This window comes from Podarcis filfolensis, assembly GCF_964270895.1.
Source record: "Podarcis filfolensis genome assembly, chromosome: 12".
Classification (NCBI taxonomy): domain Eukaryota; kingdom Metazoa; phylum Chordata; class Lepidosauria; order Squamata; family Lacertidae; genus Podarcis; species Podarcis filfolensis.
In genome coordinates this window covers 49,807,775-49,828,728 of record NC_139614.1, presented here as the reverse complement: position 1 = coordinate 49,828,728, position 20,954 = coordinate 49,807,775, and the positions used below count along the sequence as shown (strand labels likewise).

The 20,954-nt window shown below is 45.0% G+C and overlaps 1 protein-coding gene across 1 annotated transcript in view; it reads right to left on the bottom strand.

Annotated features, from left to right (window-relative positions):
* Window positions 1-335: 335 nt before the first annotated feature.
* The window catches only part of LOC310746412 (uncharacterized protein), a gene marked incomplete at its 3' end in the record, with an annotated part of 30,605 nt that continues 9,986 nt past the window's right edge, over window positions 336-20,954 (bottom strand). The window contains exons 2-7 of the mRNA XM_083580126.1: window positions 10,347-10,477; window positions 6,091-6,228; window positions 5,406-5,568; window positions 2,901-2,949; window positions 1,672-2,070; window positions 336-437 (exon numbers count right to left, since the gene is read on the bottom strand). Coding sequence (XP_083436252.1) covers window positions 336-437; window positions 1,672-2,070; window positions 2,901-2,949; window positions 5,406-5,536 — 681 coding nt within the window. The 5' untranslated portion in view covers window positions 5,537-5,568; window positions 6,091-6,228; window positions 10,347-10,477. The remainder of the gene's footprint in view (window positions 438-1,671; window positions 2,071-2,900; window positions 2,950-5,405; window positions 5,569-6,090; window positions 6,229-10,346; window positions 10,478-20,954) is intronic.

Sequence of the window (20,954 nt, the reverse complement as noted above, 5' to 3'; positions counted from 1 at the left end):
GTCCCTTTACCTTTACAGGTTCTTGAGGTGACACGATTGCTTGGGGACATGTCATTACAGTGGTACCTCTGGATGCGAACGGGATCCGTTCCGTTCACATCCTGAGTAAAACGTAAGACATGCGCGAGTCATGTTTTGCTGCTTCCGCGCATGCACGTGGCGTCATTTTGAGTGTCTGTGCATGCGCTCCGTTACTTCCGGGTTGCCGCGGAGCGTAACTTGAAAACGCTCAACCTGAAGCGCATCTAACCCGAGGTATGACTGTATGCCAAATCTTGACTAGATCATGGTTGGGAAAAGGAAGGGTTCCCCCCCAGGGACCAAAACACATTAGTTCACTCACAGCTGTTGACTTTTCTTGAGGCGCAGGTAGCAGCTGCACCAAGCGTTGTCGAAGGGAGAGGAGATGCCTTCTTTCTCCTTGTGAGTAGCGCTTCCTGGATGGTGACAAAGTGACAAGACAAGGTGTGTTATGAGGCCAATGGGCATGGTGTGAAGTCACTTGCTGAAGTCTCAAGACCTCAGGAAGAAACAGAACACATTAAGCGAGGTGTGTTGATTTCAACAGGTCTAACATTTAGGAATACCGTCCATAGTAACCAAATTTGGACGATGGCTCGTGGCATCAGGGAGCAGGTCTCCATCTACGTTTGGATACAACTGGACGCCATTTTGAATCAAGATGGCTGACAAACCATTTAAAGCGGCCAGGGATTCACAGAATCATAGAATTTGGACGGGACCACGTGGGTCATCTAGTCCAACCCCCTTCAATGCAGGAATCTTTGACCGAACATGGGATTCGAACCCACAATCCTGAGATTAAAGAGTCTCGTGCTCTACCAGCTGAGCTATGATTGAAAATGGGACCTGGGAAGCTGCCTTAGTATAAGTTAGCCCACTGGGTCCAACTGTCTCAGTACTGTAAACACTAACTGGCCGTAGCTTTCCAAGATTTCAGACAGGATTTGTTATGTACTGAGTTGAATAGGATCCAAAATGCAGCAGCCTGATTGGTCCTAGAACAATAGGATTCAGAATGCAGAATGATTGGTCCACAGGAGCCACCCAATCCAGCTCCAGGTGGAAGTGAATCCGCAACCTGATTGGCCTACAGGAGAATCCCGGAATTAGCCAATCACGTGGGACCCATTGTGTAAATAATGTATATAAAGCAGATATTTTGGGGGAACTTTCATTCCCTCACTACTATGAGCTGAATAAGGTAAAGGTAAAGGGACCCCTGACCATTAGGTCCAGTCGTGGTTGTCTCTGGGCTTGCGGCGCTTTATTGGCCGAGGGAGCCGGCGTACAGCTTCCAGGTCATGTGGCCAGCATGACTAAGCCGCTTCTGGCGAACCAGAGCAGCACACGGAAACGCCATTTACCTTCCTGCCGGAGCGGTACCTATTTATCTACTTGCACTTTGACGTGCTTTCAAACTGCTAGGTTGGCAGGAGCTGGGACTGAGCAACGGGAGCTGACCCCGTCACGGGGGTTCGAACTGCTGACCTTCTGATCGGCAAGTCCTAGGCTCTGTGGTTTAACCCACAGCGCCACCCGCGTCCCTTATAAGCTGAATAAAGAGCATGAAATCCACACTCGATTCTGAGTATCTTTCAGGATTCTTGCCCCTCCCTCACACTCTTTGGAATAAGAAAGGGCACCCACCTCGCTGTCCGATTTGTTTTCTTGCAGGTGGGTGATGACGTCGTACTTCCCCTCTCTTCTGCTTTTTCCCTGGGAAAGGAGCAAGGAAGCAGGCTTGGAGCCAGCGCTCGGCTGGTGGGTGGCTGCCATTTTGCGGGACTCAATCTGGCTCTTCCTAGGAAGGTCAGCAGCTGAAGTTCTGGCAAGAAATCTGCCAAGGCTTGGTGAGGATGCAGCTTTTGGGGAGTCAATGCTAGCTTGGGAATCAGAGCTCTTGTTCTTCACTTCTCTTGTTTGTCGGAGGGTGAAATTCTCCGCGGATCTGCTCCTGGGGGCTCTGTGGTCATTGCTTTGGATGATGTCTGATTCGGGGCCAGACCCATCTGCTGGGGCCTTCTGCAGAAGCCTTCTCTCTAGGACCTGAAACCGTAACAAAGAACGGACTTATCAGCTACACCATATATCTATATATTCTGTTATTTCAGCACATGCCACTGGGGCAAAAGACTCGTCCGGCAATGTTTAACCTTGTCTCGCTTCGAACTTCACTCTCCAGTCAGGTGACCTGTTACACTTGAACGACTCTCCTTGCCATGATTATTCATGATCTGGACAGCTATTTTTTTTTAAAAAATGCAATACCCATTTATTTTCAACATTATCCACCTCCCTGAACCCCATATTTGGGTCCAGGTGTGCCAACTCTAGGGGCCAAAGGCATGTCGGTCCCCTCAATATTTGTTTAAAGGCTGTTGGGCCCCCACAATCTTGGGGGCAACCTGGTGCCTCTGTTCAGGTACCAATGCCCTAAATAATAATAATAATAATAATAATAATAATAATAATAATAATAATAATAATAATAATAATATTTTTACCTCACCCATCGGCTTCCAACATATGGAAAAACATAATAAAACTTTAAACAGTTTTTTTTAAAACTGCCTTTATATGTCTTCTAAATAGGTGCGGAACCCCTGCACCCTTTGAATTTTGTGGAAGAGGAAGTTTTATTTAAATATATATTCTGCAAAAGAAGCAGAGTGTCAAGAGGGAGGCAGAGTTTTGTTTGCAGTGTGGTTCGTCTCTGTGTGAGAGGACATTGCTGGGTCAGGATAGCCATATTGATTCGTACGCTGTTGGGGTGAGGGAGGAATAGGTCAATTTATTAAATTTATATACCGCCTTTCATCCAATGATTACAGGGCAGTTCACAGTCTAATTTAAACCTCTTTGGCCTTCTCGCTCACCTTTGGCTTCTCTTCAGTTGTGGAAGCATTTTCTGATATATTCTGATACCTGCAATAAGGAAAACAGACCTCAGGGAAACAAAAATGAACCAGTCATACCACCTCCCTGGGGAGCCCTTAGGACAGGACTGGCCGACCTGTGGAACTCATGGCCACTTGGGATGACATCTCCCATCACTTCCGCCCAGTGCTGGCTAGGTTTTATGGGAGTTGGTGTCCAACAGCACCCAAAGTTAAGGTTACCAGATTTTTTTCCAATGAATCCGGGGACACTTTAATTAATTAATTAATCACTATGCTTTCGGGACGTTGATACTGCAGCGATGGTGGTGGCTGAGGGGCGGCCGCTGCCTTGACCTAAACCGCCATGTTTCCCCTTCCTCCGAGGCTTCTATCTCCTTTCTCCATGAGCCTGTGCAGCCCCTGAGTTGTTGGTTCTTCGGTGGTGGTGGTGGTGGGGAAGCAGTGTGCGGTGGGTCAGGCATGGAAGGCGGAGAAAGAGGGCCAAGAGTGGAGGCGGCGGTGAGGCTCGGGCAGCCCAATGCCTCCCTTCCCATCAGAGCAGCCCCAATCCCATTCCTACTTGTGTGCAAGCAGGAGGGGCGGGGATCCCTCAGCTGGTAAGCGAGGCTTCACACTGCCTTTCGGAGCAGCTCCATCCCAACTCCTACCTGCGTGCAAGCAGGAGGGAGCAGGGATCTCTCAGGCAGTGCAGTGCTTCCCTTCCCATCGGAGCAGCCCCAATCCGATTCCTACTTGTGTGCAAGCAGGAGGGGGCAGGGATCCCTCAGCTGGGAAGGGAGGCTTCCCGTTGCCTAACAGAGATCCCTGCCCCCTCCTGCTTGCATGCAAGTAGGATTTGGGAGGCTGCTCCGATAGGCAGCGTGAAGCCTTCCTTCACAGCTGAGATATCTTTTTTTTTTAATAAATATTTATTAAGTTTTCCAATTTTATGCAAACACAAAAAGAAAAAGAAAAATATTAAAAACAAATCAATTTCAATAACAATTTTTCAGTAACATGTTTCTTTGACTTCCTCATACTTCCCCTTCTTGTTTTCTAGTTCAAATTGTTAATCCAGCAAATCCTAATCTCTTAACATTCCTTTTAACTAACACCTTATTTTCCAATCAACTTTTTAAATTTTATGACTTAAGCAATTTTAATCCCAGTTATCTTTATCATAACAGCTAGAGACCACATAAGTTCAATCCAGCATCTTTTCAAAGTTCACACAGCTGAGAGATCCCTGCCCGCTCCTGCTTGCACGCAAGTAGGATTTGGGAGGCTGCTCCGATAGACAGCATGAAGCCTCCCTTCGCAGCTTAGTTGCTGGGGTCAGGGAAGGCGGAGGCAGTCCAGAAGCTGCATCTTAAAGCCCCTGCACCACCATCATATGGGGACTTCTGAGCAGCTCCTGAAGCCAGCCAGAGCCAACTGCTCTGGGCTGCTGAGACTGCCACCGCTGTGTTTCCCGGGGACATTAGATGAAATCCGGGGACATTCCGGGGATGGAATTTGTCCAGGGACTTAGTCTCAAATCTGGGGACTGTCCCCGGGAAACGGGGACGTCTGGTAACACTACCCAAAGTGCCACAGGTTCCCCACTTGTGCCTTATGAGAACTACATCTTCCATACAGCGGTGCCTCGGGTTAAGTACTTAATTCGTTCCAGAGGTCCGTTCTTAACCTGAAACTGTTCTTACCCTGAAGCACCACTTTAGCTAATAGGGCCTCCCGCTGCCGCCGCGTCGCCGGAGCACAATTTCTGTTCTCATCCTGAAGCAAAGTTCTTAACCCGAGGTACTATTTCTGGGTTAGCGGAGTCTGTAACCTGAAGCGTACGTAACCTGAAGTGTCTGTAACCCGAGGTACCAATGTATGTCCCTGCACCCTGGCATGCTATTAGCCAACACAAAGGGAAAGGGACAAATTGACAGAATTGAACCCCACCTCCATCTCTCTCTAGCCGTTTGTTGTTGCTGTTCCCGGACCACCAGTAATTTAGTGGAAAGGGAAGGGAGAGGCTGTGTTTGGTCTTGTGGGGAGACAGTTTGGGAGGTATGTGGAGTGTGGAGTATCTTTCACTTCTCAGAGGCTGTTTTTCCCGTCAGCTGGAACCGGGATTAAAACAGAGACTCCGCAAAGCATTTGGTTACTATCATGCTGTCTTATCCAGAAATTCCTTATCCCATGGCCAAGCTCCTCCAGTAATGTTGTTCAAAATAAGCTGTTCAGATGTTCAGCTGAGATCCCCTGCACAGTTAGTTAAAAGTTTCCCTGCTTTTTTTTGCTGTTTGGAGGTGGCATGAGGGTTGAGGAATTGCCCCTTATTGAGACTGTTTCTTTGGCTTTAGTGATTGATGCCCTTTCATTTTCACTTTGCGTTGCTTGTATAGCAAAATAACACTTTACCTATCAAAGAAAGTCAAGGGAAAAAAGCAACACCAGGAAATAAGTAATTAAAGCCACTCTTAAAAAAAATGCTAAAGGCATTCTCCTTACTGAACCACTAATTCCGAAACGGACATTCTTCCCAGAGGTGCAGCTCCAAAATTCTGTTTTCTCCCCGGAGACTCCGAAGTATTAGACAATCTCTGGGAAGCCCGTGATCTCATGCTGGGACTTCTGTCCATGTCAGCAAATCAGCATCATTGCACCCTCTCACCTGGTGGTATATTAAAAAGAAGCTTCTGAAGGTACGAATTCAAGACATTCCAACAAACCAGATATCAAGGAAGGTTGAAGGAGGTGCGTTAAAAGGGGAGAAGGATGGGGAGAGATGTTAAAATGGATTTAAAATCAGTTTGCTCCTGTAAAAAGTACTGGCGGCCACTGATGTGGATGGCTTTAGAAGAGGGTGAGACAAAAACCATGGACAAGAAAGTTATCAATCTCTTACCATTGGCTAAGGTTGATCGGAGCTAGAGTGCAACAACATCTGTAGGACTCTAGATTGGCTTTCCTTGAGCTCAGACAAAGAAGGTCTGAGTTCGAATCCCCGTTCAGGCATGAAAGTTGCTTGGGGGCTACAAGGCAACTCCCTTCCACAGCCTCCCTGACGGCTCTTTGAGGTTAGTGTGGAACCTTTGGAGGTCTGCTTTGAGTGCCTTGGAGGAAGGTTGGCATAGACACAGGAGGAAGTGATTTATTTATTTGTTTAAGATGGTTAACAGACCATAGTACTTACCTGCCAACGGTTGGTTTCCTAGCCCGCACTGGAGCACGGCAAAAGCATCCTGAAGACTTCTCCAGGTGGGGACTTCCAGTTTCTTGTCTTTTGTCTGGGCTGTTTAGCTGCAGCAACCAGGTGGGCAAAGTCCACTGACTTTGGGATCAAATTAAACATTAAAAGTCAGGCCTCGAGAACAGCAATGGCAGAGCTTGAGAGGAGAGAGAAAAAGCTCGGGTTTTCTCGTGGGGGAGGGGCTTTAGTCAGATCTGCAAACCCCACTGCAGCGGTACCTCGGGTTAAGAACTTAATTCGTTCTGGAGGTCCGTTCTTAACCTGAAACTGTTCTTAACCTGAGGTACCACTTTAGCTGATGGTGCCTCCTGCTGCCGCTGCGCCGCACAGCATAATTTCTGTTCTCATCTTGAAGCAAAGTTCTTAACCCGAGGTACTATTTCTAGGTTAGCGGAGTCTGTAACCTGAAGCGTCTGTAACCCAAGGTACCACTGTACTTGATAGGGATGGGAACTAAAACGGATTTACGTAATCTCGATCTAATCCTCTAATTTCTTTCTAATGTGGGATACTTGGGCATAAGGTTTACTTGAGTTATCTTGGAGCTACTTCTTTGATAGTAAATTTGCCCTTGGCTTGTGCAACTTGAGCTATTTGAGTGTGAAAACCATGTATAGCGTTTCTCAAACTTGTGTCCGCAGCTGTTGATGGACTACAACTCCCATCACTCCTAGCTAGCAGGACCAGGGGTTAGGGATGATGGGAACTGTAGTCCAACAACAGTTGGGAACCCAAGTTTGAGAATTTAGTGGTCTCTGATGGAGGATTCTCATAATGCTAGGAATTTTATTTTATTTATTTTGGGTCTGTTCTCACTTTATGATTCTAAGAGCTTTGAGGCACAAATAGCTGATGTTAATATGTTAACAAGAGGGCCATTGGGGCACCAAAAGAATATCCTTGCTGGCTATTCATTGTCCAGGAATGTCCTTTGTTCAGGGTGTGGAAAGGGGAAGGAGGAAGAACTTTGACAACAGGATTGCGTTAGTAAGCAAAAACTCAAAAACTGAAGCTTAAAGCTCTTCCTGGTCCTAGCCAATGGTTTCCTTAACTTGGAAAGACTTTACTATAGTGGGAAATTGATGAAAAGGTGCAGCGCTCATTTCTCGGGTTAGGGGGCTGGATCCGGACACAGCCTTTTAGAAAATAATGAAGTTCAACACGCTGTTATAATTTGGGGAGGGGTGTAGGCCGCATGCCGAGACCCTTCTAATTCCTGGTTACAGTAAGTGTTAAAATCTAAGCAAGGATTCAAAATCCTGGAATAGCCAGGCTAGCTGTTGTCAGGAGCTCAGCCTATACTCTAGTAGGACCCTGGTAGAGACACATGCCTGACTGACATGTTCTCTCCCTCCTGGTCGATCGTTCGGGAGCTTCATAAGCTTTCTTCAGCCCGAACATCACAGCAACTGATGCCAACAGACATCGGCACACTTAGGGATCCGCAGAGTTTGCGCAGCTTGCTTAACAGATCTCAGCAACTCAGCATTTTGGCTAATCTACTTTATTTACATATAAACACACACGAAGCACTGCAACATGGCTCCCTCTCTTTCTAGCACCAAACAGCAAAGAGAGAGAACAAAAGACAATAGTCCCACTTCACGGAACACAGTAACACAAACATCCTGTCTCCATCACTTCCCACTCTGTGGAGTCAAAACATATACCGTCATGTGAAAGACAACAATCCCATGACTGCAATCACAGAGCATGAATTCTAACAGCTTCCTGGTGTGATAATGACCCTCTAAGTACAGATCATTAAGGTGACAAAAGAAGTGGCTCTGTGCTGGACGACAAATGGGTGGGCATCTCTCCCTTAACTGGCTGGTATTTAGGTAAAGGTAAAGGGACCCCTGACTATTAGGTCCAGTCGTGGCCAACTCTGGGGTTGCAGCGCTCATCTTGCTTTATTGGCCAAGGGAGCTGGCGTAAAGCTTCCGGGTCATGTGGCCAGCATGACTAAGCCGCTTCTGGCAAACCAGAGCAGCGCACGGAAACACCGTTTACCTTCCCGCCAGAGCGGTACCTATTTATCTACTTGAACTTTGACGTGCTTTCAAACTGCTAGGTTGGCAGGAGCAGAGACTGAGCAACGGGAGCTCACCCTGTCGCAGGGATTTGAACCGCCAACCTTCTGATCGGCAAGTCCTAGGCTCAGCGGTTTAACCCACAGTGCCACCCGCGTCCCGGCTGGTATGTACATATGTGTAAATAAACCGTATATCCTAAAGGCACCGCCATCTCTGCTGTACCTCATTCTGAAGAATATCATTTATTACGGCCATAGGCCCATACAGGTAAAAACAGCACATAAATAACAGCTTGTGCCGTAAGGAGAAAAAAAAAAGCAATCGCTAAAACACTACTATAACAATAAAATACTATGAAATGGAAAGGCATACTACGCCTTAATTAGCTTGTAGAGCTCCTTGGCGTCGCTTTTGGGAAAGGACAGCAACTAGGAACCTAGCCACCTTCAGGGTCGTGTGGGTATCCTTGTCCTGCAAGATTTGGGCAAGGTGGAATTTTGGTGGGGTACCCTCTAGTTTCTGTATGATTGATCCCAACAAATTTGCCCGTAGCACATTAAACAAGGGGCAAGTGAACATAATGTGCTGGAGCGACTCCGGCGACACCTTATCACATTCGCACACGGCGGGGGCTTGACCCTTTGAGAACCTATGTCTCAGGACATTGGAGGGAAAAACGTTAAACCTCGCTTTGGTGAAGGCCAGTCTATGTGCAACAGTCGAAAGGGAGGAGAGGTATGATGGAACGCAGTAAGTTAAAGTGATACCAATGTTCTGGGGCGAACAAACACCTCCCCCCAGCGTATAATTTCGCTGTAAATCGATGTCATCCAATCTTTGGCGGATCAGTCTCTGAGCAGTGATTTGGTCTAGTTTTAGGGAATCTGAGGGAGAGATTCCATAACTCAGGAGTTTGGCATGAATTCTGCTAGTCCAAAGGCTGGAGAATTCATCTCGCCATAAGCATTGGGCAAGGTAATGGTTTGGTAATCTATGCCACAATGATAACCAGTAATTGAAGACTTGCTTCCACAGGCAAGTTTCTAGGGATGCGACCTTCAATTCTAGAAGGAAACACGAACCCTGGGTTAACACCTGGAGTTGCACAAGTTTGGGGTGAGGTGCGACAACGCCACTGCTGTTAAGGAGGACGACGGTTACAGGTGTCTAACCAAGAAGGGCGATGGGCTTGTTAGGAGACACAAATGGTTGGCGACTAAAGGAATCCGTGGAGGCTGGTTCCCATTAGGGATGGTGGGATGGAAAGCTGAAGGGTCAACAGCAGGTGGAGCCAGAGACAAAAGCAGGTGGAGGTCGAGGCAACTGATGCTAATTTTCTCTCCTCCCCAATTACCGTATTTTTCGCTCCATAAGACGCACTTTTTTCCTCCTAAAAAAAGGGGAAATGTCTGTGCATCTTATGGAGCAAATGCACTGGGCGGCAGAGGGATCCCTCGGCTACCGCTGCAGTTGCAAGCTGAGGGATGCCTCCACAGCCAGAGCCATAGCTCCCGTCCGTCGCTCGCTGTGAAGCCAGCAGAGCAAGAGCTGCTGTGCAGCCATCGCTCTTGCTCTGCTGGCTTCAGAGAGAGCGATAGCTGCGCAGTTTGCTCTGCTGGCTTCACAGCGAAGCGGAAGGAGGGACGGACGGGAGCAAGCAAAGCGAGAGCTGCTTACATGGCTTCTGTCCCGCTTTACGCAGTTCTCGCTTTGCTTGCCCATCCTTCCTCCCACCTCGCTGTAAAGCAAGCAAAGCACCTGTCCCGGTGTCTCCTCCTCCTCTTCTTCCTCCAGTGTCACCGTGCTTTACAGCGAGGCGGGAGGAGGGATGGGCAAGCCAAGTGAGAGTTGCGAAAAGCGGGAAAGAAGCCATGTAAGCGGCTCTCGCTTTGCTTGCTTTAAAGCAAGAAAAGCGAGAGCTGCTTACATGCTCTGCGCAGAACATTTTTTTCTTGCTTTCCCCCTCTAAAAACTAGGTGCGTCTTATGGCCAGGTGTGTCTTATGGGGTGAAAAATGCAGTACTTTGACGGGAGCAACGTTGAGGTTAAGCAGCCAGGAAGCTGGCAGCCGGGCAAAGCACCTGAAGTGGTTGTAAGCAGGGAGACAGGCAGGCATGGCAAGCTGAGGACAGAGTGAGGGTGGTGGGAAAGGGCCCCTCTCACCTTCCGTCATAAGGAATAACCACTGTTTTTGTTGTGGTGGCATTTGGTTTTTTTTAAAAAAAAACAACGGGGTCCTGTTTTGACAGTAGCATTTCTAGTTTCGTTTACACAGTCTTGTTTGTGCTTGCAATCTGTTAAAAAATAAAATAATTAGTGATGTTTCCTGGCTTCATTCCCCGCTGCCACCCCCCCACCCCCTAGTTTCATGGAGTTCCTGATTTTACACACACACACACACACACACACACACACACACACACAGAGTGAGTACTTTTTTTAAAAAAAAAACACCACAATGTTTAGGGGGTACTCTCATTTTGACTCAAGAAAATCACTGTTTTATAGTTCAAATAGGGAAAAATAAATACAGTAAATGGACAAAAGTACAAAGATTCACTAAATGTTTAGGGGTATGCGTCCCCTTGCGTCCCCCCAGAAAAAGAAATCTGTGTGTGTGTGTGTGTGAGTGAGAGAGTGTACACACACACACACACACGCGCGCGCGCGCGCGGTTTGGCTTGTGGTGAGTGCAGGCCCAAATAAACATGTGTTCGCCATGTGCAATGCTACATATCTCTTTAATTTCAATTGCCTGCCACCAGTCTGAGACTTCAAACTCCATTTCCCCCGGTTTCTTGACGAAAGCTTGGATCTCAGAGGTTGTTGCCAAAGAACGAGGGAGAGCGCCATCTGTTGAACGCTGCTTCTGAAATTTCCCATGTCTCCATCTGGGAAGGACAGAGAACTGTGTGCCCCCATTTAGACTGAAACACCCAGCTACTGAATGTTTTCTTGTCACAACCTACTACTGTGTTTCAGATCACTTGGCTCCCTGTCATTTTCCCCACTGAGATTTCTCCAGCCCCCAAAAGTCATTTCCATAATTATTGGCTCCTTGATAAGGAACCAAAAGTTATCAGCTAAATGCAGATATAGAGCAAACGAAATGTACTTTTTTTAAAAAAAAGCATAGTGGTGTCTAATGTTGCTACTGCAACACAGACTGCCAGGGCATCACAATCTGCTGTAGACAGGAATATCTGAAAAGCTTTCTCTTCTACCCCAGCTCTATCCTGATCTGAAGATCGACTCTACCAGGCATTGCAGGATCCTAATTTAGTCAGTGTTGTCTATCATTTTGGGGAGTGGAATGGGGATGGAGGAAGAGGTTGGTTGGTTGGTTTAGAAACAGATGCTGTTATCTTCAACTCCCATCAACTCTTCCCAGCATGGCCAGCAGTCAGGGGTGATGGGAGCTGCAGCCCATCAAAATTTGGAGAGTGCCATCTTTGCAATCTCTACTTTAAATAGAGATATACAGTATATAGTCATACCTCGGGTTGCGAACGTGATCTGTGCGGGAGGCATGTTTGTAACCCGCATTCAGCACTTCTACGCATGCGCAAAGTGTGGTTTAGTATTTCTGCGCATGCGCGAGCGCCGAAACCCGGAAGTAACCTGTTCCGGTACTTCCTGGTTTGGCGCGGTCCGTAACCCGAAAACACGCAACCCGCAGTGTTCGCAACCCGAGGTATGACTGTAAATGACTTATTCAGAACCACTGATCATTGTTTACATGGGCACGGAATCTGGAAATGTTTTAGCTCCGCCCACAGGGTCTCTGTTCCTTGCCAATAAACAGTTGCACAGAAATGTCCTTTACCTTAGTGAACCTATAACAATCTCAGGAGTGCTGTTTTCACATCCACTTCTACTGAAATCTCTCTATATAAAATTTCAGACTCAGAGTTCCTAATTAATTGGCTGGGTTTTTCCATTTCCCACCCATTCTGCATTAACCTCATACCCTCCAGCATTTCTCTGATGAAAACAGGGACATCCTATTTAACAACAACAACCACAACCACCACCACAACAACAATGTAATAATAATGCCTCAGCCACTCTGGGCAGTTTCCAACATATATCGAAACATAATACAGTGGTACCTCTGGTTGCGAATGGGATCTGTTCCGGAAGCTCGTTCGCAACCTGAAAATAGCGCAACCCGCAGCGGTGCATCTGCACATGGGTGTGATGTCATTTTGTGCTTCTGCGCATGTGTGAGCGGCAAAACCCAGAAGTAACCCTTTCCGGTACTTCCGGGTCGCTACGGGACGTAACCTGAAAGAACGTAACATGAAGCAAACGTAACATGAGGTATGACTGTAAAACATTGCACATTTAAAAACTTGCCTATACAGGGCTGCCTTCAGACTTCTTCTAAAGGTTGTATGGTTATTCATCTCCTTGGCTCGGGGGTCGCATAACTCCATCCCCTCCAACATTTCTCCAATGAAAACAGGGGTGTCCTTATGAAAAACGGGACATTCCGGCATCAAATCAGAAACCGGGACGGCTTTTGTAAATCCTGGACTGTCCCTGGAAAATAGGGACACTCAGAGGGTCTGTAACCTGTGCAAAGCACACACACAGCACGCATATATGAAGTCTGAACATATCTCAATGTTCTTCTCACCATTTATTTACTTTATTTGCTTCCTGGGCTGCTGCTGGACTAATGCGACTCTCCTACAGCTGATGAGTTCCTGTTGAAAAGCTGTTCTTGCTTGAGGTAACTGGCACTGCACATTACAAGCTTTGAAAGAACAACCTTGAGACGTGAACCGTAAGCCAGGAGAAGGAAGAATCCCAAGGCCCTTCTCTGCCTGCTGGGGAGGAAGCATCTCAAGGCAGGAAATGTTCAGGAAACCTATTAATAACCTCGCGGGAGCAGCGTTGCCTAAGTGCACATCAGCCTGGAGAAGAGGTGCAAATGGATCTCTGTGCACAGAGCGATGGGCACAAGGCCAGTGGCAAGAACTGGAGCAAGTCGCCTGGAAGAGCTTTCAGGGAAGGCTCAGGGCCCAAGTGCTCAGGCTTGTCCTTTTGTTTTTACTGTAACCCTGGGGTCCCCCCCTAAGGTGCAAAATTGTGGCTAGGAATTGAGAAACCAGGTGCCTCTGAGCATGTGCTGAGTCCAGGAATCATAGAATGGGAGAGTTGGAAGGGACCTCAAGGGTCTTCTAGTCGAAACCCCTCTGCTTAAAAAGCTCCAAGGAGTCTGAGGGAGTCTGTTCCACTGTCAAACAGATAATAATAATAATAATAATAATAATAATAATAATAATAATAATAATAATATATTTATACCCCACCCATCTGGCTGGGTTTCCCCAGCCACTCTGGGAGGCTCCCAACAGAATATTAAAAACACGATAAAACATCAAACATTAAAAAACTTCCCTAAACAGTGCTGCCTTCAGATGTCTTCTAAAAGTCAGATAATTGCTTATCTCCTTGACATCTGATGGGAGGGCGTTCCACAGGGCGGGCGCCACCACCGAGAAGGCCGTCTGCCTGGTTCCCTGTAACCTCATTTCTCGCAATGAGGGAACTGCCAGAAGGCCCTTGGAGCTGGACCTCAGTGTCCGGGCTGAACATGTGCTCTCTAACTTCCTGCTGAAATTCTGTGACTTTCTAGAGCACAAATACTCCTCAGCATTCTGAATTATCTTTACTGTTTGGTTTAAGGGCTTTTTAGAAGCAGTCTTGAATTTGGTAAACTGTTACCGAACATGATTGCCTGGACATACATCAAGGCTTAAATATTGATTTATCGGTGGCATTCCTCCAAGTTTGAACTTTTTGAAACCAAATTTCACTCTAAATTTTGGTCCGATCTTTAACTTTGCTCCTGCACTAATGGCACCAGGAGCTGCAATCCTGCACACACTTTCCTGAGCATAAGCACTGCTGAACACAGCCAGATTTCTTCTGAGTTAATATGCTAAAGGTTTTGCTGTTTCATCTTGTCTTTTTTTAAAAAAATAATATTTATTACCTTTCCAACAATTTAAACACTACAAAAAAATAAACAATACAATACAATACAAAAACACTACATAACACTAACACATTAAACTAACAAAACAAAACAAAACAAAACAAAAACAGTTTAAAACACATCAAACAATTTCAATATCTTATCTTTCATTCACTTATTTCAACGACCTCCTCACACCTCTCTTTTTGTATTCCACTTCTGTTAATTGTTTCAGCAATTCCTTTCCATCTTCCTCTGTTTTCTATCCTATAATTATCTTAACATATTCTAACCTTATTTTTTCCTTTAATACTCTATTAATCTATTTATACTTAATTCCTTATAACATTTCTACTAAAGCCATATAACTTCATTCCAACATTTTTCTAACATTCATTAATTTTACAGTATTTCTGTAAATAGTCTTTAAACTTTTTCCAGTCTTCTTCCACCGACTCTTCTCCCTGGTCTCGGATTCTGCCAGTCATTTCCGCCAGTTCCATCTGCCATTCTTCCCGGGTGGGTAAATCTTGTGTCTTCCAATACTTCGTGATGAGTATTCTTGCTGCTGTTGTTTCAACTGCTGTTTCATCTTGTCAGTCCTATATACACCAATGTGATTCCTCATCAGGCCAGCAGAGGGAACACAGACATTACTTCTGCTAAAAGAAACTTGAGGAAGAAACTAACAAGACGCCTAGGGCGAATGGTTGCATACATGCGGACGTTCATCATAAAAGAAGGAAGCAGAAAGAAGATGACTCAGAAATCAGAAGTGGAGCATTCTGCATTGGGGAAAGAATAAGGATAGATAAGGTTGTGCCTCGCTGACTTCACCACCATGCACCTTGAGCAAGACTTGGTGGGAGATTGTGCAAAAAGCATCCACTCATTATGATAGCTTAGGATACAGCCAGATGGCACATTTACCCCCTGGCTGACCTACAGCCCAACTGGGGGTATGAATTCTGAAGGGCCTCTGCTCCCCAATAAAGTTTTGCAGCCTGGGTGAAAATATTGTGCAACACAGTAGCATAGGGGAAGGCTACCCCAAGAAAGAGGTCCCAGTTGGTAGCGGATGAGCGAGTCTATCCATTTCTGTTTCTCTCTGTTTATTTGCACAAAGGCAAACAACATTTAGGTTCATTTCAGCAGAAGCACACTGGACCTCAGTCTCTCCTTTTCCCAATCTTCTCCATAAATCTGCAACGGTTTGCGAATTCACCAGCAGTTTAGTGCCCAATTTTCCTAATAATGCAGTGGTACCTCTAGTTACTAACTTAATTCGTTCCAGAGGTCCGTTCTTAACCTGAAACTGTTCTTAACTAGAGGCGTGCTTTCGCTAATGGGGCCTCTTGCTGCCGCTGCGCCACCGGCACACGATTTCCGTTCTCATCCTGGGGCAAAGTTCTCAACTCGAGGTAACTCTTCCAGGTTAGCAGAGTTTGTAACCTGAAGCATTTGTAACCTGAGGCTTCTGTAACTTGAGGTACCACTGTACACCCATTTTTGTATGCAGTTTCGCCTAATATCTTGCAATAAAAATTTCCTCATAGAATGTGTCTTATTTTTCACAAATACATGCACTATAATGCACATTTCTCCCTAATATACATGTGCATCTTTGTCTGTTTGGTTGGAGAACTACATCACAGAAATTCGGAGGAGTGTGAATTTTGAACGATACCTGCATTTTTGGTTCATATTTTTGGGGGAAGTGCAGATTTCGATCCCACCCCATCGCTCCCTGCTGAAATTAACATGACCCCGCGAATCAGCTTCATCAGACATGAGAGAGCGAGAAAAATGAATTTTTCCACACTATGCCCAATTATTATAAACCACTACCATCCTCCCCTCTTATACCCTAACCCTAAACATGCACATTCAGAAGTGAAACCCATTGAACTCAGTGGGTCTTATCCCTCGCTCAGGCCACTGTGTCTAGGACTGCAAACTTACGCCTCCTTAAACAAGGGCTGGGGAGCCTGGTACCCTCCAGATGTATTGGGCTCCCACTCCCATTGGCCATGCTGGTTGCGGCTGATGGAAGCAGGTTTCCAACAACACCTGAACAGCTCTCCATCTGTCGTTGGACTCCCACTTCCATCAGCCACAGGCAGCCTGGATAAAGGTGAAGGATGATGGGAGTTGAAGTCCAGCAACATCTGGAGGGATGCAGGCTTCTTACCTGAAATATACTCGGGAGTCGAGAGTGGATTTCATGCTCTTTATTCAGCTCATAGTGGTGAGGAGGGAATGGAAGTTTCCCCAAAGTATCTGCTTTATATACATTATTTACACAATGGGCTGCACGTGATTGGTTAATTCCAGAATTCTCCTGTAGGCCAATGAGGTTGTGGATTCACTTCCATCTGGAGCTGGATTGGTTGGTTCCTGCAGACCAATCAGACTGCTGCATTGTTCTAGGACCAATCAGACTGCTGCATTTTGGATCCTATTCAACTCAGTACATAACATTACCCTTGCCTTAAACCAAACTAAAACATGTGGTGGTCATGTGATAAGGTAAAAATGTGCTGGGAAAATATATATAATGAGCTAAAGAAGATCTTTAGATATACGTTTTTGAAAAAGCCAGAGGCATTCTTGTTAGGAATGGTAGGAGAAGATATAGTTAAGAACGACCCAAAACTATTTTTATATGCAACAACAGCGGCGAGGTTACTGCTAGCTCAGGTTTGGAAACAGCAGCAATTACCAACAGCAGAAGAATGGTGACAGAAGGTAATGGAGTATGCGGAAATAGCCAAACTAACAGGGTAAATTTGACAACAGGGCGAAGAAACATTTCATAAAGAATGGGAAAAAATTATGTTGTATATAGGAAAGATAAGATGAAAAAGTAAAACCGGTAGAATTGGAAACAAACCTCATAACGGGAAAGATTAAGAAAAGCGATGGATAATGAAAATAATAAGAAACAAAATGTATAAGGAAACTAATATAACTAACAGTAGTGATGAATGAATACAGACAGACAACAAGAATTGTATAAACAGGAGGATTTATTTGTTTAGGGATACACTATGGTCAAATATGGAAAATGAATAACAATATATAAAATGGAAGAAAATAGTGCGATAAAATTATATGTGATATAAAAAACCAGAAGAAGGAAGGAGGGAAGTCAGCTCTGAAGAGCAAGTATAAATGTAAAATGTGATACAATATGTGTTTTTCTAATTGAAAAACTAATAAAGATTATTTGGAAAAAAAGGTATTATTTTTAGCTTAGTTGGGGAGAACTTCTTCTTTATTTCTCAGCTGCAGTGCAAAAGCATCTGCAACAGGATCTGCTCTCTCCAATTAATATTCCTTAATCAGGAATATTATCTGATTTTATCTGATTTTAACTAGGAGAATGGCAACAACATCCTCTCTTTCTACACCACTTTCCAGGCATTTGGCACACTGGCCGAGAATGGAAATTATAGCCAGATCCCCATAAATGTTAAAAGAAGGAAAGCCCCAAAGAGTCAGGTGGAGGAATGCCAGGTGTGTCGCCCAGGTGTGCATCCAGATCCTTCCGTCTTGGAAAGAAAGCTACTCAGGAAAGTCCCTTTGCTTCTCTGGTTTCTCTCAAAGTTTGGAAATTTCACAACCCTAGCCAGGTGCCTCGCTTTTTCCGTTACCCTGTGGGATATTAAAATTAATTCAACGGTTTTTCATTTTTACCACATTGTAAGGAAACCTTCCCCACTAAGGGGTTGTCCCCACCCCAAGGCACATTTGGGTTTCTGGGTGAACTCGGCTATGACTTCCAATAAAACCAGAAAACAGGAAAATAAAAAGGAAGGCAAACCAGATCCAATTGTGCTGGCCCAACCCTGACACTGTGAGTTTTTCCTAATCCCTTCCCTCCACAATTCTTGTAATCCTCACATGGAAAGGTGATTTACAGCATGCCCAGCAAATTCCATTAGTAGGATATTTCGGATTGGCGCTGCGTTCTGCAGAACAGGACTGGACTACCTCTTGTATAGAGAGTTTCCCTGTCTGAGCTGCTTCTAACCAGCTAAGCTCATGTGTGCCTTTATCACGTCTTCTATTGAATTTTGAAAATTGATAGCAAGAAGAGCAGAGGCATCATTAATACGGCAATGCTTCGTGGCTAGTTTGATAGGACTTACTTCTGGGTGAAGACAGTTGGGATCATGTTGTAACACATTAAAAAAGAATGTGAAACAGACTGAGTGATTTACAAGGGACCAGAAAATTGTCCCTTTACCTGGTAAAACTGAGAGTCCTGTTTCCTTACAATGCTTGGCGTCTTTCCCCTGGGGTCTCAATTTTTCTGCAGCTTGCAGCTGCAAATGCAATGAATTGTTTGTTTGTTTTTAAATGATATTTATTGGGGAAAAGGTTTTTTTAAAAAAAAAAATTCACACACACAAAGAAAAAACAAGACAAATAAAATAAAAAACCCATCATTCTCAGATTCCCCACTTTCAATACCTTCTTTCTTTGACCTCCTCCTCCTCCCTTTTCTTGTATCCTGATTAATAATAATCGCAGCAAATCCTTTCCTTAATTCATAATATTCTGTCATTACATTACCTTAATTCTATTTTCATCTTATCATATAGAAACCTTAAAGTTTAAAGCTTAAATCTTATTTTTACCAACTTCTCCTAACCATAACATTCTTACCTAATTCTTTAGACATTTTTACAAGAGCCAAGTAATTTCATTTCAACATTTTTCTGACATTCATTAATTTTATAGAACAATCTTAATTATATATATATATATATATATATATATATATATATATATATGAAAAAAAACAATCCAATCTTCATCCAGCGTCCCTTCCTCCTGGTCCCGGGCTTTGTCAGTCCTTTTTAACCTATTAATCTAGCACATTAACCTGGTAACCTTATATCCGAGGCCCTCAAGTCTCTTCCATGTCCCTTCCGCAGCTCTTCTTCATATTTTCCTTTCATTCTCGGGAACTCCAGCTTGGTAATGTTTTGGACCCTTTTCAACAAATCAGCCCCTTTTCCATAGACCAGACTGGACTCCATATGGTATTTAAAAACATGTTCCAGATTCCCTCCAAAATTGAGAGCCCCCACAGCTCCAGACATCAAACGGCCCATTGCCAGACTCGAAAAGCCCAAATCTCCCTGTAAAGGGGGGGTCTATCCAGCCCCCCATTTCCAAACCTAACCAAACTCTATCTTTCCAAGTCTGGTTTTTTCCAAGTTCATTTGTCAACTCCAAAAATTTATGTTCCTGCTGGGCCGCTGCTCCCTCCGTCTCTGGCGCCCAAGATTCAGCAACATCCTCTTCTTTCAGTTGTTCTGTCACGGCACACTCCTGTTTTAGTTCCTGGGTGGGCTCCATATAATTTCCCACTACCTGTTCAAGGGTTCTGGCCGCATTAGTCATTAAATCCGTCTTCTGGCTTAACTGATCCAATAGGGCATTTCTTTTACAGAAAGCACCCAACAGTGCTTCTGAAGACATTGTCCTGCAAGGTCACAAATCCTTTCCCACGGTTGTAATCTGAAACAGCTGCAAGCTCCCAGGAATTAGTTACAATTTCACAATCCCCCTCTAGGTGGAAAGCTTCTAGTTGTTCTTTCTTTTGATAACAATAGCAACAAAGTTTCTTTTTTGTGATATTTTGTCCATATTTGTTCTTTTAAAATGCGAAAGGAAACAATGGAATCACTATGTTTCTCTTCTCTTAACTATCTGTCAGAGACATTTGTTTCTGGTCAATGAGCTTCAAACGTCAATTCTGACACCCCGCTCCAGGATCAGGACGGTGGAAAATTACTTTGCTTTAAACTCACTTCTGCAGGTTTAAACAGCCCAAAAAAGATCCCCCTTCTTCTCCTGCTGCCGAAGGGGGGTTCAGCGATTTTAAATGATGAAAGCCAATCCTTTAAAAGTGATTTTCAAAGCTCTAGTTTACGTTGTCTTTGCTTTGTTCTGGCTACAAGGAAACGGAAGGCTGACTTCCTGTTTAGACCTTCCCGTTTCAGTACCAAATTAGGGTAAATTTTAAGTCCAAATTCCTTTCTATTTCGCCAGTTCTTAATTCAAGTCCAATTATTCAGTGTTTCAGTACTCACGGGTGGTTATTTTAGATGCCAAATTGTCCCAGGAAAAAGGCAGCGCTCTCCGGTAACGGCTATACGGCTTCGCTCCGCAGAAAAAGCAATTGACTCACAGCACCGCGCCACTTCCCCCTCGTCGCTTCGGAGCCCGTTAGTGGGTTCCTTTGCGGGTTGGGGGGGCGCTAAGGGTGCCCGCCGAGTCCCACGGTCACAGGCTTCATCCGCCTGTGATTTCCAGAAGGGTCCCCGCTTCACCGTAGCGGAAAAGACCCGTTTCATGCGGAGCTGGTCCCTCCAATTCAGAGGGAGTCCGCCATTACCGATGGCGCCACCCCGGAAGTCCCAAATGCAATGAATTGAAAGGTGTCTCTATTTGTCACATCTGACAGGCACGCTGCAACCCAGTGCGGCTCATGCAAGGACGTTTTGTTATGACACTTTTTTATTTAATTTTTTTTATGCTTTAGCAGTAAATTGGTAGGTCCATTTCACAATATTCTTCATTATCCGACTTCCCCATACACCTCTCCATGGGTTCTTTTTTACTGTTAGTTGTGCTACATATCTTTCTAGTTTATATAGCTGATGTTCCTATACCCAGTCCTACTCGGAGATTTATGTAACTGCTGTAATTCTTTAAATATGCCCCCAAAGTTTTCCCACTCCTCTCTTATGTTCATCCTGGTT